This window comes from Perna viridis, chromosome 15 (assembly GCF_037379345.1).
Source record: "Perna viridis isolate PV_CMFRI_1.1 ecotype Kerala chromosome 15, ASM3737934v1, whole genome shotgun sequence".
In the NCBI taxonomy this organism is placed as follows: domain Eukaryota; kingdom Metazoa; phylum Mollusca; class Bivalvia; order Mytilida; family Mytilidae; genus Perna; species Perna viridis.
Genome location: NC_142459.1, coordinates 18,224,049 through 18,245,842, shown reverse-complemented (window position 1 = coordinate 18,245,842; position 21,794 = coordinate 18,224,049). Strand labels below are relative to the sequence as shown.

Genomic DNA, 21,794 nt, shown 5'->3' with positions numbered 1-21,794 from the left:
CATATGATGTATCTAAATAGTCAGAAAAGGCCAAAGAAGACCAATTTGAAAGAGTCAGTGTATAAACATGAATGAGACAGAGTTACAAAAATATTCCTTGACAAACCAACAAAGCAGCCCAAGAACATCATTTTTGCCACTGTTTCAATGTTTAGGGTTAGGGCAAAATTCTTCAATGAGACTGGTGTTACTTTTAGACAAGGGGTACAGACTTCAAAATTGACGACCAGGCCCACAACCATGGCTAACAAGAATACAGGTGAGCTTGTAGGATTTGGTTAACATGCCTATAATTACTATATAAATATATATATTGCAAAGACTGGGAGTAATCAAGGGATCCAAGATTGGAGTAATGATCAAAATAATATATTCCAAGGATTAGAATGCAACAGGAAAAATAGAAAGACAAAACAAAGAACATATAATCACCAAAAACACACATAAAAAAACAAAAGTAAATGAGTAACCTGGACTCCACAAAAAAAATGGAACATGGACAAGGTCCACACATCCTCTGCTTTTCTAAAAAAAAACATGCAAACTTCAGGAATGTGCTACATGGCTATTTTTTTTTAAAACTTTCAGTACATTGCTTCAGCAAGAAAATAACGGTAAGATACCACCAGAGGTCAAACCTTAAAAGGTTTTGCCGCCATGGACTCCACAAAAAATGGTGTTTTTGTAAAAAGGTGTAGATGGTTGGTGACATTTTGTATCCCCCTGAAACTGTATAATATAGACCTAAATAGGACTCTATAGCCAGGTAGAATAATATGAATGCCTTGAAATTTTGGTTTATAAATCTGGACTGAAGGTGTCAGGTAATGTGGAATACTATGAAAGCACTGGAGGTGTTCGTATGGATAAATTTTAAGACAACAATTGGTGTAAACCACATTGCGTGGTCTGTATGGATCAAGGATTTTGGAATATGGTGGAATAAGTTGACTTGGACTGCCTGAAGTGATTTAGACTGACGTAAGTGGCCACAGGCCAGTGTGAACTAACCTGCTAAACAAATCCTTCAATTCCTGCTCTGATGAGAACTGACCAAGATTAGCCACAAACAAGGTGGAACAGGGTGCATTTTGCTGCATCAGTGGCGAACTTGACGTCGAGGGCGTGCTCATCGTGCTAATTGGGCTAGTTAAAATAGGCGTGGCAGCTAATGGCGGGTGTGGCAAGGCAGCAGATACAGCTGTAGGGGGTGCTACGACTGCTGGGTGATGTATCTGTTAATAAACATAGACCCATGTGACCAGTGAACAGGTGACAGTCATGTGACAAGTTCTATAAATAGATTTGGTTAATGGAATTCTGTTCCTTTTTATCTATAGCACATTTGATTTGTCTGTAACTCGGGTCTCAAACAGAAGCATAGGTTTTGCCTCCTTCAAATTAGTGATTCTAAAACATTGCCTTAAGAATCACACCAATAGAGGTAAAAAAATAGGGAAAAAAATATTTATAAAAATAAGAAATAATGATTTGATTTTAGTATAAGCTGAAGAATGAAATGCCATTTTGGTATAACTCAGAAAAGATTATCAATATTTTCATATCTCAAGTATGTGGTATAAATAAAGGAACAGAAAAAAAAGAGTTGTATAAGAATAAAATCTACCAATGCAAAGTACTAAGAGTCACTGGATTTTATAACAGATCACATGATTTTTTTTTCTACACTTCTAAAATCAATCTGAAAATTCAAATTAGCTATGATATTTGTCAATAGATAAAATGTATCCATCCTTTGATAAATACCATGTTTTGATCAATGTAAAAGCAATTTATTACACAACAGATACTTTTGAATAAAGAGGATTAATATTCTATAGACAAATATCAAAAGTTGTTTGAATTTTAACATGTGACATGCTGTTAATCAGAAACTTGGAACCATGCTGCCATGCTGAAAACCAGATTCAGAAATTGTTTACAAATGGAGTTATCCCCCTTTGACCATGCCAAAGAAAATGCCTGCAAGAAAAAAAGTTGAAATGAAGAATTTGCCAGGTCTTTAGAAATAATTTCACTGTTGAAAGGCATTGAACACAGGTTTGCTTTCAAACATAGCCTAAAGCAGCTCTTTTCTTACCTAAACTGAATAATATTATAAGCAAAAATGCTGCCAAGAAAGGAATAGACAAAGACATGCATTGGTCTAAAAACAACAACATAAGCTTACAGATCAAACCTGATGAATTACATTTCAATATCCGTACAAAAAATTAACAAACAATGATTTGTTCCAAAATAATTTTCTCCATGGCTATTCAGCATTTAAGTGTCAGCCTCTAAAAGAATTGGAAAGTGGGTAAAATTTGAAATAAAATAACCACTTTGATAGATTCTTACAAATGCATGTACTCCATCCAAAATAAAACGTTCACCCAATAAAATTGACATTTCCAAATGAAAAGGATAGAAAAGCTATACTATTGTTATTCTATTCTGAAAATGTGGTTTTTTTTATTATTATTTACATTGAAAGTATTGAAATGCAGTTTTAATGTGACACTTATGCCTCCTTCAGCATAATCATTTTTAAGCAATTGAATCTAATAACTAAAAAAAAATCAAACATCAAAAGAACTGACAGAAAAAAAAAACATATGCCTCATATCTCACCAGTGGGGCATGATCCATCAGGTTTGATACTGTAGGTATTTGCAGTGAGTACAGTGAAATTATTTCATTGACTGGTCAGTGATACTATTGCTGTCTTTTGTAGCTTGATGATCATTATCTGTACCCCTTCTTTTAGCATTGCAAAATTAAATTCCTAACATTCATATTGATAACATTTAAAATTCATATTAATATTAATTATCAACCATGTTATACAAAGATTTCACTGAAATGTAACAAATTATTATAATCTTTATCAATTAATTTGAAACCTAAAATGAAACTGTCTAATTGCACAAAAATATTTTTATGAAAAATAATGAAAATCTGAAAGTTCCTCTTTTTATCATCAAGCTACAATATTTTTCTTGTTCATTGCCATGTTTACCTGTGGAATGTGTGTAATCCACTCCTATAAGCAAATCAGGGGTATACTACATTAGTCTCAGAGAACTACAAATTGTTCTCAACGCATATATATAATGTTCAAACACACAGATTCAAGTTTCATCAAAGAAAAAAAAACAAAAGAAAAAATGAAAAACATAGTCTTGTCTTTAAGTGAACTTTTACAAATGTTAAAACCTAAATATTCTTTTTTTCTCTGTACTATGAACATGCATGACAAATATTTTAAAAATATCAATATTTATACAAGAATTGACTGTTTTTCATTTTCTATTGCTGAAAGATAACCACCAAGACACATTCATTAAACATATAGTTTGTAGTAAAGATACACTATACATTCATCAGACAATACAGACAGACAGACATATCATGCATTAACAGTTGTTAACAGATGGTTGTTAAAAAGAATGGCTTGTGAGTTTCTGTTAATGACTTGTTTGTTAAATTTACCTGTGGAAAGTGGTGTATCCATTCCTGGAAGTTAAAAATAGTACAAAATTAAGCAGTGGGCCAATTGTGAACAGCCAAAGAAAATTGGTGTATCATTTCTGAATAGCCAATCAAATAAGGTGTTCCATTTTGTGTATGAATAATTAAGCATTTGTGGGTGTACTTGAATAGTTATGTGAACTAAATAGCATGATAAGGAAAGAATTTTTAAATAATTTTAAATATCTCAATTTGATGCAAAATTTAAAGAAAGAAATTCATATATTAACTTAATAATCAAATTATGAGTACCATACCTGTTACCCTTTGGAACAGTCCATGTGAGAAATCCCCCCATTGATACAGTCGTTATGTAAAATTTTAATTATTTAGTATTTTTCACAGAAAATAAAGTATTCTCAACTAAATTCCTTTCACAAATCTTACATTTTTTTTTTGTGGTAGATTCTAAATTTTTCGTAGATTTTGTTTGGGACGGTTTACAGGTATGTGAGTACCACAATTTCATTCAAATAATCCTAAAATGTAGTTTCCCGTCTTAAAGAATAGGTCTGTCCCCACTTAAAAATCTTTATTGAAAACATTTGTAGTATATAATATAAGTGAATGTGAAATAAATTCTAGTTTCATGCTTGTGTTTTTGTTTTCTTTGACACGGCCCCTGCTTTTTTTCTTAGTTCTGGAATATATGGGATATGTGGAGCTTCATGCAAAACCAAAAACCTTGCACCCACTGTATCAAGTCTTAGTAGGGGTTAATTCTACAGGGGAAAGAAACAGACAGAACTCCTACTTCTTACTGAGCTCTTCAGAAAGTATTTATGTGAATTCTATGTATTTGTATATATTATGACAAAAAATTAGATAATAGACACTTGCATATCAACCTGTAGGGGCCTTAAAAAAATCACTAGTTAACTGCATCTGTATTATTTTTCACTTGATCAATAAAACATAGTGTTGCATGTGTTGTCCCACCAAGTATATCCCTAAATGATTTTGGACAGCACCCAAAACCAGTAACATGGTATGCCGCATCTATGTTAAGCCACTAATTTGAAATCAAACCATCCCTTGGGAGCCAAGATAATAGCAACAAATCTGGATGGACAGATAAGGTGATAGTATACCACCTACTTGTGAGATAGGGTATAATTAAAGAACTATGAATAAGTAGAAAGAATCCAATTCAAAGGTTCAGCACAGATTTTACGTTGAACTACCAACAGGAATAAACCATCCTTTAGTATTAAGAATACTCTTTTTACAAACAAAATTAAAATCTTGCTTTAAGTATACATGTACATAGAATTCACAAAAAAATATAGCACACAGAAAATGTATATGAGGTCCAACATACACACATTTCAACTACAAGATTTATTTTAATATACAAAATGTAAATTCAATTTTCATTTATGAAAATCTAAAAATCAATTATATACTGCAAGTCAAAGATTGGAAAGGATTATAGACAAAATTTAAGTACCATTAAGAATCAGGCAATGGGTGGCACGTCATTTTCCCCAATTTAGTCATTTTTTCAGTACATCAAGAAAACAACCAAAAAGCTAATCAAGGTTATCCTGAAGTATCTGTGACGTAGATATTTTTGTACTGCTCATATAGGGAAAGACTGCGGGATAATTTTCCCGCCATTTTTCCAAAATGCATTTCAACTAAATCTGACCTACCAATATCGTAAAAAGCGAAATTTTACACACACTTTGATGGTTATTTCTGGTGGTTACCGGGTATAATTAAATGGTTAATGTAATAAAATCACTGCATTTTTTTTTCTTCATGTGCCACACCTTATATACATTTTGCCCGATTCTTATATGGAGAAGTACTTTATTGAGAATCATAAATACAAAGAAAGAAACGAAATAGCTTAGAACATTTTTTGAAGTATCTATCATAATAAGAATAATAAGAATTTACATAGCTGTACTATACCATGCCCAAGTACATTTTTTAAAAGTTTGTTTAGCCCATACTTTATAGGCAGAATGTTTTCTCAATTTTCACAAGGTATTAGGAAACTCATGACAAAAAATAACTAAATATCATTTATTATATTAAATTTAAGTCCAAACAGATAAAAACACAAACATAGCTGTTAAATAATTCAAGATCAGTAACTACTATCAGTAAAATTTGTCATGATTTTGTCTTTTTGTTAACCACAGTATCTGCCCACCCACCCCACCCCACCCCACCTCTATAATGACTTGCAGTATATTAGATACTTGACACGGCAAACACACACACACATTCCAAATATCACATCGTGCAAACACCACTAACAAAAACATAATCTGTACAATATAAAATCTTGTTGTTTAATTTTGGCCATGGCTGATGTCACATGATCTAAGTCACATGATTTGGTAAGTATTTGAATCAAATTGAAGATTACTAACAGGAATTCTTGAAAAAAAAAAAAACAATCATTTGTCCATGCATTTCCAAAATTTTGAAGTTTATAACGCCTTTTGGTGATATTGAAATTAACAGAACTATAAATAATATACAAGTTGGTCACATGACCATGGCAAGAACCAGTAAAAAATCATAATTCCTAGAGCTTGAAATTGTGATTGGACCAAGTCCCCCATTATCAAAACAAACACCTATTGTTTTCTTATTTCCTATCCATAGGCACTGAAAATATCAATGTATAAAACTGGCCTTTTTATGAAGTATAAAATGGTATGAATAATAGAACCTGCCAGGAATATTCCTAGACCAGCACAAATTTTAAGGATTTTGTTAATGTGATCAAATGGGAGTAATTTTTAATTGGGTAAAGTTGGCATTTTAAACACAAGACTGACTGTAATTTACAAAATGTATCTCAAAATGAATATTCATACACACACAGTAAGAATGACAACAAAAAATAAATTCAAAATTGTGACATCAACCATTGGTTTACAATGTGAATCCAAAAATATGTTTCCATGGTGATGTTAACCACATGACACCAATTCAAAACCATTTTGTTACCACAGTGACATGTGACTTCAAACCAGTTTTGCACGAGTGCGATAAATGGAATAAATTGATAACTAACCCGTACCGGTACTTGTGCTAGGGCGGGGTGCTGTATCAGTGCCGTGTGGTGGATGGCTGCTGCGTTCGGGGCTAACTCCGGGTAGGCTGCCAGTGGGTGGGGCGCCCATGCTTCAGGAGCACCTGGGATAAAGGCCGCACCTAACTCTTCTGTAAAGTGAGGGAGAAAGAAAAACACGCACACGTGAAAATGCTAGTATGTGTAAGTAAGTACTGATCCCATGTACCCTTTGAAAAAATCATTCCCGCTACCCAGGCATGTGTGTATTGTATTAAGTTTGTTGTCAGATACCAATCTTTGTAAACTCTTGATCTAATTTTTTTATTTTTCACATGCCAAAATTCACTGTGAAAAAATAAAAATTAAAGTCAAATTGAACTGTACCACAAAATAATTAAGAGTCACCAATTGAAAAATGCAGTTTAGATTGTTAAGTTATAAGAATGGTATCGACAGGCTCATAGAATGGGGTGATTGATCTAAATTTATATATAATGCAGTGAGTTGTAAAAAATTGATAAAAAAACTATTGATGTTGCCTAAAGCCTTCTTGCATGCTATTGTGAAATTTTATAAAAAAAGGTGCTGGATTAGAAAATTATTTTAACAAATATTAACTTGTATCCATGGCAACAAGTGGTCTAAAATGGCGGCTTACGCATCTCCCCATTCTTAAGAGTTTTTAAGTTCATTTGTACTTCCCTGGAATGAAGAAATATATATATATATAGGCAAAATTCATCAAATTATTGATTCTTGCATAGTTTTAAATCTCTTTTTCAGCAGGGAATTTTCAACAGTTCCTAATGTTGGTAAAACTGTGAAAAAAACAAATAAAGGTTTTATTTTAGTTAGAAAGAATTTCAGTCAAACAAGACATTTTAAAATGTTTGGTACTGTTTTCCAAAGAATTAGATTAGATTAACCAAATAAGGTTGTCATGGAAATTAAGGACATAACATCCCCTAACCTAATTTCTACTTTTATTTTGTGATGCCAATTAGGCCCTTTTGTGATTCCCAGGCCTTCTTTGTGATACCAATTAGGCCTTTTTGTGATGCCCAGGCCTTCTTTGTGATGCAATTAGGCTTTTTTGTGATGCCAAGTCTTCCTGTATGATGCCAATGCGATTTTTGTAATGCCCAGGACAATATTTTTTGTAATGAAAATATGCATTTTAAAATATGACAATTATAATGATTTATTGCAACATTTAATTATGGCTGATTTCATAAACTGTAAGGAAAAAACTAGGTTCCATGAAAACACCCTGCTGTATGTTATTTAAACTAGATCTCCCATTTCTGCTAAATTTCACAGTAACAGTCACAATTTCTGTTGTTGTTTTTTTCAACATTTGATTGAATGTCTTTCAATAATAAAATCTTTCCTAATGATTTCTAATTTAGTGAGTTATATTTAAGACTAATCCCAATGTCAAAAGGCAGAAATAAGAAATTCCAGTTTATTTAAAACATATGTAAAAGACTGTCATTTCCATTACCCATAATCCATCAGTCCAATATATCTTTCACCTGCTGTCAATGTGTGGTGCCAAAACAATTTCACATCAAACCTCTGGTCAAATGATTATCATTCAAGAACTGTAAGTTTTGCAATAGCACCAAAAATAGAAAAGGAAGAAAAATTACTTTTAAATAAGCATGAACCAGAGACACAAGTTCCGAAAAACAAATTAACCAAATGACCAGAGTGGAAATGACAGTCTAACTGGTACATCAGGGGAGATAACTAAGACAGGTAGAAAACAAAGTTATCTCCCTTTAAACCCTGAGTAGGTAGCTCCCTCTATCTATCAATCAGAGTTTGTGTACCACCCTTATATTTATGTTATCATAATAAAATAATACATAGACATTGAGATAACTTAGTAATACTGAAATTTTAACAGCCGTTAAAACATACTTTTTATATGACATTCTATGCAGTTGGTTTCCTTTGATGTAATCTTGTATATAAAGTAACTATGTACAAACTAATTAAATTTTCTACTATTATAACAGGTACATTTTTCGGTTGTTGTATTATGGGGACATCATTTATCAAACTTTATAGTTGAAATTACATAACAGGATCTATCCAATGACTTTTCTATTGACTAGAACTAAATATACAAGTCAAACTCATTTGTCTATACAGATTCCATTTGTAATTCATTGCTATTTTTCCTTCTGTGTGGTGATTTCAATAGCAATCTTTATCTTTTCTTGTTGAATAATACCTTGATTCATTTCAAAATCTATAGATGCCATGTGATTTAATTAAAAGCGATTAATTCTGAATTTTTACTGACGTCATTGCTGTGTATAATGATGAGAATAACGAGGATGGGTCCAATAAACTATTAGTTAATCATACATTTCATTTCATCACTAGAGCAACATTTAAGTCCCTTATAACATATAATTCAAAGTATGTACAATTTTAGCGAAAATGTTTCAATATTAGGTACAAGTTTCAATGAGAATCAAGCTATATCTTTAACATTAATTATAATGACACCAATTCAAAATAGCAGATTAGTGCAAGTTTTTGTGTGAAACTCAAGCAAAATGGGAAAAATCAGAAACAGGCATGTCCAAAATACACCAATCTGACAATATAATTTCACTCAAAGATGCTTTCCCTATTTGAAAAAAAAATTATTTAATCTCTGCATCTCTGGATTTGCTCTGAATTTGTTCAATAGAATGTTAGAAAATCTAGATTTTTGAGTCAACTGGAATGTTCATTTTCAGTGCATTTCTATGAAGTTTTAACTCATGCAAAATGTGATACATGGTTAAAAAGCCTACATATTTTTATTTTTGATATTTTGTTTAAATCGATTTAGTAAACAGAAATTGCCATGTGGTTTTTCATATAACCCATGCTCTTAGAAGATAAAATTATATAGAATGTACTGTAGAATTCATAACTAAGGGAGATTACTGTAAATGACAGTAAAAACACAATAGAAACTGTTGTATTTTCAATGTGGATTATCTCCTAAGAGCAGACAGTTTGAATTAATAATTACACATTTCATCATATAGATCTATGGAGCATCTTAATAACAAAAATAAAAATATGTAGCTTTTTTTTAGGTGTATCACATTTTGCAGAATTTGCATGATTCTTACAAAGACTGCTAATTAACAACTAAAATATTACTATAGTGTATACACTACTGTATAAATAGTACTAGAAGGTATCCCTTGAGCTTCGTTCCAATATTAAAAGATACTTTATTTTGATTCAAATTGGCTGCAAATTTTTTCTTTTAGTTTATTAATGGCTAAACTGAAATATGATTTAAATACATTGAACAAGTGAAGCTATCACAGATTCTGAAATAAATCTCCTGTTTTCTCATGATTTATAAAAGACTTTGCTTGATTGTCATTAAAACCAACGTTGAAATGAAACAGATGGCAGCACCATAAGCCCCAACACTGCACACATTTCCTTACCAACAGTTAAAGCTCGTCCCGTTAAGGATTCAGAGACTGATCCCCCTCCTCAAATGTAAGAATATTTCATAAACTGATACTCGTAATTTTTATATCATTCTTAATTTTGGAGAAGAAAAAGTGAAATATGAGTTCTTCAAGTGTCTATAGATTTCCAATAATCTAAATACAGACTGTAAGTAAAATACAAAATCATTAATATCTTTCAATCTCTAATTTTGTTCTATTCCAAAAATAGTCAGCAGGAGTTGTTCACTAATGGGTTCAACAAATTATTCTTGTTTTTTATGTGTATTGTTTTTGTTTTCATCTTTATATTTAACCATACTCCAGACTTGTTAATGCAACTTTGCGACTATCCATATTTTTGGTCATATTTTGTGAACCTGGTCTATAAAATCTTTAAGTTTGGGGTCTTTTTAAGCTTACATTATCAGTATTATGAGAGAATCACAATCATTAGAGAATAGTTTGCAGCCAAAATTTGTAGAAACTATTAAGAATATGTAAAAGTAAACTCCAGAAAGACCTCTGATATACAAACCATTGCATTGAAAGATAAGATACTAAACGATCAGCCAAGTTAAATACTTACGTCCCGTTAGAGGATGTATAAATGTGGGTAATGTTGCCGCTGGTTGGGGACTCTGTTGTTTCGGCTTGGTCACTTTTGTATTACTCTTGGCAAACTCTAATCGGAGTGTCTGTGGTAGATCTGGGTCAAATCGTACTCCCTGTTTTATAAATAGATAGATTTTAAGTAGAGGAAATTCAAGAGAAAAAAACAGTAAAGGCAAACCATAAAAAAAGTCACAGTGTCAAGGGAGGTAATCCATGACGAAAAAGTCAGATCATAGTCAAGCCGTAATGGGAGACAATCCACGACAAAAAATTCAGAGAGTAAAGGGGTCAAATATGTGTAGCTATAAGAACCACAAAAAAAAACCCTTTCAATAATAAAAAAAATAATAATAGAAGACTTTTGAGAACCTGCTTCTAAATTAAAATGAACAGTTTCAAACAAACATGTATTCATGCAAAGTAGCCACTAAAGAACTTTTGAAAAATGACAGAAAAAAACATGAAAGGGCTCTTGCGGACCTGCTTCTAAATTAACCAAGCCTCATGGTTTTTATTACATATCAATTAAAAACTAATTTAATTGCTCTTGATGAAAGATTCAACCTAATTATTGAAATAAAGTGGTAAACAGTGTGTCTTCATACCTGTAAATCTTGTTTAGCAACTTCTGCAGCTGCTCTTGAGCTGAATGTAACAAATCCCACAGGCTAAAAAAAATAATAACACATAGAATAGATATATCAACAATACTGAGAGCTTATTCACTTCCAATAAAGATTTGGGTTTGCTTATGTTAATGGCAAAAAAAATCTGTGAAAAATAAATTTATTCCATAATGACCCTTCATTATAGAACACATTTAGACAGAGTGTGGGTTGCAAAATTAAATAGTATCAAATTGAACTGACATACTGAAACACCAAAATGAGTATCTACATAAAGAAGATGGTCAACAGAAAACTGAGTTTCCATATCATTTAAATTAAATTAATCATATTCTGCTCGTATCTGTGTTAAGTACTTTAATCTATATAAAGGAGGTTCGTGCCTGAACCCAACATAGACACCACTCCTAAAGGATGACATTTATCACAAATGATACAGTATAGAATTGGGTCAAATATTCATGTTCCTTACTTCCTTTGTAACTAAGTGAATTTTTTTTTCCTCATAATCGACTTCAAGGGAGATAATTCATTTGATTTTTTTTCTCTATTACAGAATACCTTATAATGGCTAAATCCTGCACATTGATATGAAAACATACAAATAAATGTAATTTCATTTTTTCAATGCAATTGGCATTTCATTATACCTATCTTGTATAAAGTAAGGAAAACCTGTCCTTAAGCATGCTCAACCTCATGATAGAAGTTGTTTAATTATTCCATAGTCCCTGATGACAAGGAAATCAAAATAAATTGGAAAATTAAAACACTGTCAATATTAAAGGCAAATTTAATGTCCAAATATCAATCATAGAACAAGTCAAAAGATTGATGGTTGTGGGTAAGTGTAAATTATACTTCACATTGAAGGCTGTTCTCCACCCTTGTTTTTTTTCCATTTGTATACCACTATTTGGGTGTTGTCAGGTGCAAATCCAAATTTTGAAATCCAGGTTATTTTTGGCCAAAAACAATTAATGCACAAAAATAACATAATTTCCATCACAACCACTACCCCATCGTCCCCTTCAGGATTTGCCACTAGTTGGCTCATGAATATTTCCCCCATTTCCCCCTTTTTGATACAAATGCCACAGATGAGGAGCATAACAACACAATTATAATCAATGTCTACTTCCCTGCTGACACCTGGTGGCCGTGCTCCTGTAATAGGAGGAAAATATCAGTACTTACAGAGGTATTTTTGCCGTTTTTATTTGTGACCTTCAGTAAAGAACCTTCGTAACCCTGGAAAAAATATAATGTGAAACATACAAGCAACGTGAGCTGTGATCATGTGATGTTATTTCTGGCAGACTATTGGTTATTGTTAGTCAACTGAATTGCAAAAGAAAATTCACACATGGGTATAAAGTACATGAATTTTTCATTTCAAATGGTACCACATCTACAAAGAAAATTCAAAGGCTCATGTAATTGACCCATGAACAATCAAAACAGATGGTAAATGTACTTTTAAAAAATAAGGCCAAATAAATTCAGCAAAACCCCTGTAAACCATTTTTTCTACATTAACTATTTTTTAGAAAAGTATACAGTTTACAAAGCCATGAATAACATGGAAGCTAAATAGCCAATAGCCTGCTCAACACAACTAAAATTATGTAATACAATTATATGACAAAGTCAAGTCCCAGGTGGTCCAGAATAAAATGGGACCTTATATACAAGGTCTGACATTGTCATTATTAGCTGTAAATGACATTAGTTAAATGTGATGGTTGACAACTGTACAGTGATGAGTGCAATGAAGTTAGTCTGCAAATAAAAAACAGTCTAAAAACAGTCTACATGCCCCTGTTAATGGCGTGGCTGGCAAAATTCATGACTTGGTGAATTTTCATAGCTATACAGCCCCAAGAGATGCAAGAGGCATTACTCAAATTAACCCCCCCCCACCCAAAAAAAAAATCACTAAAATAAATAATAAAAAGGGTGTGTACCTTTAAATTTAATCGTCTTCGAACTAAGATTAGTTAAGAAATATTCAAAATTCAAATGAAAAAAATACTGCTTGTAAGGGGAAACAGCTATGAAAAACCAATAAGACAAAATGATTTGTTAGTGAGCCAATATTGGACAAACATTTGATTAAAAAAAAGTGTTATTTTTTAATCTTGTTAACTCTGCAAAAGTGACGCTATTGTGATGGTGACGAATAACATATTCCACATAAACTTCCACCATGTGGTTACCATGGCTACCAACTTACACTATTATTTTTGCCAGGTTTACCCATCACCTTTAGTAAAGCATTTTCGTAACCCTGAAATCAGTAAAACGTTTGCATCCTATGAGTATTAAAACAGATTTAGTGAATCATTGTTAGGATATTGACAACAGAACAAGAACTTCAACAACCAACCACCAACAAACCTCCATCATTAAAAATTAATTCCCAAGTTCTGCCATGAAATGGTACAACCTTGCCCAGTGTTAGATTCCCAAGACCACCATAATAATTAGTAAATTGTAAATAAGAATGATCAGCTAAAGCATACGCCACACCTATCCCCCTTTTTGTCTTTAAAATCCAGAAGATTTCAAATGAAATATCATAATCATGAAAAAAATTAACAAGCTTCCCCAAATGAAGACAAACAATGAATGAAAATGTAATTATAATCAATCTGCCTAGCATTATTGAGTTATACAAGGGCAAATTGATAAACAAACAGATGGACAGACATCAATATACCAATTATATTTCCATGAGAAGATGGATTATCTGAATTCCAGGATGTAAAAAGAAGCATAGTCACCAGAAACATTACACAAAAAATCCAAAGAAAAAAAGTAATGAAAAAAATATGGTTTTAATTTAGGAACTGATTATGATAAAAGAGCAATATAATCAGAGGAGGTCCCATTCTTATATATAATTGAAATAAAACAAACATGTTATAAAAAAAATGATATATTTTTTTAATCTATGAAAAAATGTTCATGCAACGAAAATCCATAAGATTTAATAAGGCAGTTTAACAAAACATGATTAGTAAAACCAGCTTTAACATAAATCCCTTTCATTCTGTAAAATAATTATGTTTTAAGACACATCAAGAAAAACACACACAGTAATCCATGTGAAATCGTCAGCCAATCTAATTTAGGAGTGCTGCAAGGGAATAAAAGCAAGATTTCAGAGGTGAAACTAGGGACACTATTACAGATTATCAGATTAGGCAAAAAGATAGATTATGTTCTACAGACAATAGAGATTTGAATTCTTGACATTATTCACAAGAAAGGAAATAAAAAGTCGAAAAACTGTGAGTGATTATCATCAAAGTACAAATCTTAGCAGAAATTTAATGGCAGTTTAAGATTTGAAATTAGATAATGCTACCAAGATCAGCTAATTCCATTTTCCTTTAAGCCTACATTTCAATTCAGTGATTGATGACAGTACATAAAGTGTAAAAACTGCCATCAAACATCCAAGAAAGTGATCATGGAGTATTTTAAAATGTATAATTGTTTAAATACTTGTTAAATGGAAGTGATAGATTTTACAATATTTTTTCTAGACCTCTGACAGTGCCACCATCATTCACAATTACAAGGCTTTTTATGACCCATCTTCTTCAATTTTCCCTTTGTACAAATGCCCTTTGAACTTTAACACAAATAAGTCTTCTATCTTTGGTGTGTTTTTTTTTTTGTTGTGACGTTTGTAAACTATGGTGAATATATTTTATTCAAGGTCAAAGTCATTCAAAGATTTTAATTATATGGGTAAGCAAGAAACAGACTTTATAAAAATATTCTAATTAACAGCTTTTTAATGAACCCTAGCAGATAAAGATGACAGACGAACATAAACTTACCTTGTATGCCCTAAACAGGAGGTATAACTCTCTTGGTTTTGCATCCATAGGCAGACCACTTACAAAAAGTGTTCGAACCTGAAAATAGAAAAATATTTCATAGTAATAGCTTATATAATTTGAAAGAAAAGTTTAAAATTCTGCAAAAATGACAGAGGCAACACTCTGTACCTTATCATACAATAAAAACTTTATTTGCTATAATCAAACTATATTTTCTAAGAATCTAAAGCTTGTTAAGGAGATTTATTTTACTGTAGATATTAAGAGTCATTAGGAAATGATGAGACCTCACTTAGCTAAACAAAAACCTTTAGTGAGAATGAAGTTCATTTTAGAATAAGTTTTACAGTATCAATAACTAGTAACCTTCAGTATACATATATCATACTGGTAATACACTTGTATATACAGATCTTGGGATATTAGAACAGGGATTCCAGGCTCAACTTTGCCCTGAAATTCAACAATAAGACCTCTCCACCCAAGGGACAGTTCCAGGCACTTTTTTGCAATTATTAGCCCAAATTTTGCACAAAATTAAGCATATTTTCCAACAAAAAGTGGGAGGGGTTCCAGGGATCGGACACCCCCCCCCCCCCCTTTGCACTCCTTTCCATCCTAGATTCCACCAATATAAAGTAACATACAATTCTTTAACCTATTATAAATGACATCTTGATTAGGGAATAAGCCAAATTTATCATGGTCTGTACTATACCACTACTTCTGTGGTTTATACTATACTATACAATATACCATGATTAAAACATTGCCATGGAGGGGTTAACTCAATTATCCTTTCCAGCCTACTCCATTGTATTATCAATTTTTGTGCCAAATGGGAGTAATTCATCTGTGTACAACAGTAATCAAGTTTGCCTGAAGATTATCTAAGCCACTTGGCTATACAAAATTAGGTGGTAGAATGATTATTAAAGTACCAATGAGTGTCTATTGGAGTGCTGAAACGGCCAGGAGTGGGGCTGTAAAGACTGTCTATGGGTGTTAGGGTTACATTCTTACAAATTGGCTAACTGAAACAGAATTGAATATTGAACAGAGCAATATTTATGACCTGTCAAAGAGACTATTTTTTTTCAAAAACAAACAGGGGGATGATAAGTCTGAACCTGCTGTGTCATGATGTATATGAAAAAAAAAACATCCATTACTGGACTAATTCCTAAGGAACCATTTTTTTAATAAATAAACAGTGGCTAGCTACATTCTGTCATTCAGAAGCAAATAATTTGACTAACATGAAAAAAAAAGAACAGAAGCCTCCTCTTACCAAGATAAGCATTCAACAAAAACAGAAAATTATATATCCCCTTATCAGGCTAGCTTTACTTTCCATTTCAAAATTGCTGTTATTCTGTATACTGTGAAAGTACTATTGTTCATGGGGTACCATTCTAGTTGTTTTTGGGGGTTCCCAAGGCAACAATGTTTGGGTCCCAAAGGAAAGGAGAATCCCATTGATGTGTATATTGAAAACCTCAAAACCATGAATTCAAGAATCCATGAACATGTGTGTCTTCCATAATTACTAAGTACTTTGACAGTAGATCCATGAAAATAATGACGGAAAGAATTGACTACATAAGGAGATTGGAGACTGGAAGCGACAACCCAACCTGGAAATGTCAAGGCCAACCATGGGTCTTCAATGAATGACAAGACCCTCACACCACTAGATAGGCTGCAGCTGCCCCTAAAACTACATTATACATTTTACACTGGTACAGTGAAACAGTTGCCTCTATATACTCAAGCAATATAAAGTCAACTTATAGTGAAAACGAAACATCAAATAATATATGTTTTTGGGTTTTTTTTCATGAACAGGTACATGTAACAAACTAACAATCAAACAGTTATTTATTATTTTGTTTCATACAAATAGAACAAAGCCAAAGATTGTAATCCCCATTCTTTTCCTGCAGGAAAAGCCATAGTCTTAATAATGTCAAAAATAAATTGCTTGTCAAAAAGGTCAGAAATTTAAATTGCTAAGTGACAAAGCCCCTGTAGAGTAACTGCAATATATATCTGATTATTGACTTGCTATGGCTCAACTCTAATCCCAATAATATAATATTCCTGCAAAAGATGAGAACATAAGAGCATTGGAATTTGTTTCTTGGAAAATAGTATTGCACAATCTCATCAAATCTGTTAATAGGACTTATTACTGAATATTCCCAGAAGTCAGTGAACTATCATAGTATAAATCTATACACAAGACATTTCCCCCGTTACTTTTTTCCATTGTTTTTTTTTTTTCCTAATGATTTCATAGATCAAGTTAGACAGGATCTCTAGGACATAAATGTTATCTTGATTCAAAGATAGCAAAAATTTGTATTTCTTATAACAGAGTTTCAATCTTACTTTCAAGAGTTAAAGGTCCAAATAAAATCTTACAAGTCCAAATCAATGGTCTGTCTAACAGAGCTTCAAATTGAAGGTCCAAACAAATCAATGGTCCATATGTAGGAAAATCAAAAGTCCATAATAAAATGATAATCACAAAGTTGTAGGCTCAGGATCGGAAGTTAATCAAATTTCATAGGTCATAGGTCAGGAATTGAGATTAATATTTTACCTCAGGCCACCACTAATTAGAATCCATGTGATACAACTAAAGAGCAAACCTTGAGGTTGTCTGTTCAAAGTGAATTAATTTCTCAATGATAGTAGGTTGCAAATTTTGTCTGACTGGTCAAACCAGCCTGACCTGAGGGGCTAAAAGGGGCTGATCCTGCTCCTTGGGCATCAGTGTAGGGCCAACGATGGACAGAAATAAGATTTCTGTCAAACTGCTGTAAAACACAGGATTTTCAAAATATTTCTGCGTCATTTTTTTATCTTGATAGACATCAGACTGACAGTGTAGATAATGTTTTCACAAACTCTGTGATTGTGAAATATCAAAGCTTCAGAAACCTAGTGGGACAGTTATATTGTGACTGTAGTCTTCCTAAAAATTCAAAGTCTGTTCCTATCAATAATAAATTTTCATTTCTAATTATCAATTAAATATTAATTTGAGATAAGGAATATTGCTTTTATTACAGGTGGGCCAATTAATAACCAATAAAAACATTTCTAATTTTATGCAGGTCAAAATAAATAGAGGAAAAAACCTCTTTGCACCAAGCTCGTAATCTTGTGCATATTCAGACTTCCGTCTTTTCAGGAAATCTAAATTGATTAAGGAAATCTTACAGCCAGACAGACTGATGATGATGCCAAGGGCTAGTCAAAGGTCATCAGAAGATAAATAAGATTTTCAAAAAGTCACCAGAAAATAAATAAAGATTTTAACCAACTCCTGTAAACAAGTTAACAATATATTATAGCTAGTAGGACACAACACAGTAATGTACTTAGAAAATATTGGTTTTTCAAACACTACAAATTGTACAGTTTGCCACATGAACCAATGTTGGGCTTACAGCTCTTGATGTTTTTTTTCTGTACTTCCCAAGATATCAAGTGTCGAAATATGACCAGATCATTTCACGATGTAGGGAGGTTCAAAAGTGTCTATACTTCTACAATGAGGAAAGTAGTTGCTTATTACCCAGCATTTCACAACAGAGGGAGGTTCAACACTTGTAAGATGAGGAATGTATACTTATTTTCAAGCATTTTCACAATATAGGCAGGTTCAAAAGTGTCAAAACTTCTACGATGAGGAAAATAGTTCATTATTTTCCAGCATTTCACAATGTAGGGAGGTTCAAAAGTGTCAATCCTCCATAAGACCAGATAGGTATATATAGTTCTTGCTGTTTTCAGCTTCTCCCAACATAAAATAGTAACAATAAACCTTAATTCAAAGCAGAGTATCATTAAAGATATAATCAATATATCCAAATATGATTTATATCGTATAGAAAACGATAAAATATGATGTTAACGAACAATCTATTCTCTAGAGAACTATATACCAATAGCTATGAACCTAATATCTTAACTCTGGCTCGTAGTAAGGCTGATTATTTTATTTATAAGGATTCATGGTAATTTTGTAACAAAGTTTATCAACTGAAGCTTTATATAAGCGTCATTCAGGATACATCTAATAAACATGGGCTTAGCAACATGCTAAAACTATACCAAGGATATTCTAACTACAATTATACAAATATATGGCATGAAACACATCTAAGCTAGAGCAATATCGGAATGTAGCATTTGTTCTGTTAAGACCAGGGTAGGAAACTCACTCAAATTCTAGCCAGTCCTTAATACAATTTTTCAATATATTTACTATATGGCTATAAAATTTTTTTGGCCAAAAAAATAGCCAGTCTTGGGCTAGTGGTCAGGCTACTGTTTCTAACTCTGGTTTTTTAGCTTTATGTTTGCCAAAATCCATATGCAGGTAAAAAATTCATATCCATTCTGTGGAATAAAGAAAATATGAATTGCACTAACAAAGTACCTAATCAAAAGACAGATTTTTCATATTCATTCTGAGGGAATAAAAAGATATATAAATTGCTTTTAAAAAAATTGGGAAGTAAAGTTTTTGAAATTCTGGATAATGGCCTATTACAGGTGTCTTATAAAAAAGCAAGGCGAAAAAAAAATTACCATGAAAGGGTCCATTCTTCAACTCTGACTTTCATACATAAATCATTACTAAAGCATGCTTATTCAATCTTGAATGCAGTGAAATTTACTTTAAAAAACATGTTAAAACCAAACCCCCATCCAATTGAAAGATTCCTAGATTAAGACATGTTTACACATGCTTAAATAGCAGGTATCACTGTACAATATACCAGATCAAATAATTCCATCTAATTACACTCTTGTTTTAATGTTTGCTTTCATCCCCAATGTTTTTTCAATTCATTGATTTGTTCTAAAGATTGAAGTAAATTCAATGCCTGAGTGCTTCTAAAAAACATCAACCTTTTATAACATAAATTGAACCAAATTCCCACTTGGATGATTCTAAAAAAAATCATCTTCCTTACAATGTATGTGTTGAAGCAAGTTCTACGCTTTGGTAGTTCTAAAAAGCTTATATAACATAAATTGAAGCAAATTCTACACCTCAGCTGTTATAAAAATCATCAACCTTTAGAAGGTGAATAAGAACAGAATTTCTTAAGCAAATTTGGAATCTCCAATATTTAATCCAGGTGGAAATCCAAAGCACATATACCCTTGCATTCCATTTTTTTTTTAAGAAAGGGGCATAAGCCCTATATAAAGTATTCACAATGAATGATCTTGCTTTTGTTAATGGTTCTAAACTTTTTATGGGTTAAAATTTGAAATGATAAAAAAAATATCTTTCAGAAACAAAAAAAAATTGACAAACAATACACAAAAAGGAAGATCTTAGGGTGAAGTATGATTTAAAATTATTTTTTGTGAGCATTTTATTTTTTGCTAAGCAAATTTTTTTAAGCAAAAGATAAATTGTGAAGAAAAAATTACATGCAAGTCCTTTTTAAAATGGAATACATGAGTAAAAATAAATAGTAGGGAAACTGACCTGATATCCTGGAACACAAAAAAAGGTTCCATGGCTGTAAGCTTAGGTTTACAGGGTCTCTGACTTATCAAAATGTAATTGATTATTATAATCTAACAACTTTATTTCATGCATTTCAAGACGAGGAGATTCGACCAAGTAAAAAAACCCTGCTTGGTGCAGCAGTCCGACATAAAGGTGTGTAACAAAAACTGATTATACCTAATATGATAAAAACATCCACCAATTTCAGCTTAAAAGTGGATACTGTTGAGATTGTTAGGGCTGTCAACTTCCCAAGGAAGATATCAAATGGACATAAAAAGCAGATTGAAACTTGTGCTCAATACTCAAAGGAATTTCAATTCAATTAATTAGACAGTGTCACAGGAATTGAATTCCCCAAATATTCACAAAATTGGCAAATTTATTGTTTTTAGAATTTTTCGAATACGATAGCTGTCACCTAAATATTTTACAAGTGATGTAACACAGTATAAATTTTCCTATAATCCTTTTATCACAGATGAAGCACTTGATTCAGGAACCAGGTCTTGTTTCTGCTTCTCTCAATTGCCAAACTGGTTTTCAATTTCAACATTTCTAAAATTCAGGATTTAATCATTGAAAAGGGTATCATTTTTCACTATGCACAATACACAAAAGGAGGGGGGGCTATGATGAAAACTTCACAGCATATCATCACTTCATCATGCCAAAAAAAACTGTATACAGTTCTATACTGTAGTGCAGGCATGTTGCATACTTTCACTCAATCTTATGTGAAAACAGGACTTTACCGATTTCAAACCTTAAATGTACATTTTTGTACACAAACATGCAATATTTTCATAACTTGCTCATAAAAGCTCTCATGAAAATTCAAGAACACATTTCATTCCTTTTTCAAAGGCACATGAACATGCAATCTTCCATTTGACCTTTAACCCCAAAACCTGAAGCTTGAGAGGATAATAGAAGTTAATTAAAGTTCTTATACCAAAAAAAATCAATTAATTTCCTTATATAGCTCAAGTATAACAAATCAACTCAAATTTAAAAATTATAATGTCAGAACTCCACAGTGTAGAAATTTAATACACAAAATACAAAAATCTTTCAATTGAATAATGAATTAAA

The 21,794-nt window shown here is 32.0% G+C and overlaps 1 protein-coding gene across 22 annotated transcripts in view; it reads right to left on the bottom strand.

The window, feature by feature from the left end:
• The window catches only part of LOC148597312 (uncharacterized), a 97,304-nt gene that overhangs the window by 13,116 nt on the left and 62,394 nt on the right, over nt 1-21,794 (bottom strand). For 6 of the 22 annotated variants that reach the window (XM_088564115.1, XM_088564100.1, XM_088564122.1 and 3 more), the window contains exons 2-10: nt 15,149-15,226; nt 12,492-12,545; nt 11,274-11,336; nt 10,643-10,781; nt 10,048-10,095; nt 6,575-6,723; nt 3,496-3,519; nt 3,023-3,046; nt 1,012-1,235 (exon numbers count right to left, since the gene is read on the bottom strand). In XM_088564115.1, the coding sequence (XP_088420241.1) occupies nt 1,012-1,235; nt 3,023-3,046; nt 3,496-3,519; nt 6,575-6,723; nt 10,048-10,095; nt 10,643-10,781; nt 11,274-11,336; nt 12,492-12,545; nt 15,149-15,226 (803 nt within the window). Of the gene's footprint in view, nt 1-1,011; nt 1,236-3,022; nt 3,047-3,495; nt 3,520-6,574; nt 6,724-10,047; nt 10,096-10,642; nt 10,782-11,273; nt 11,337-12,491; nt 12,546-13,530; nt 13,585-15,148; nt 15,227-21,794 lie in introns of all 22 variants that reach the window. The other 16 variants (XM_088564101.1, XM_088564116.1, XM_088564121.1 and 13 more) reach the window with 14 other exon arrangements.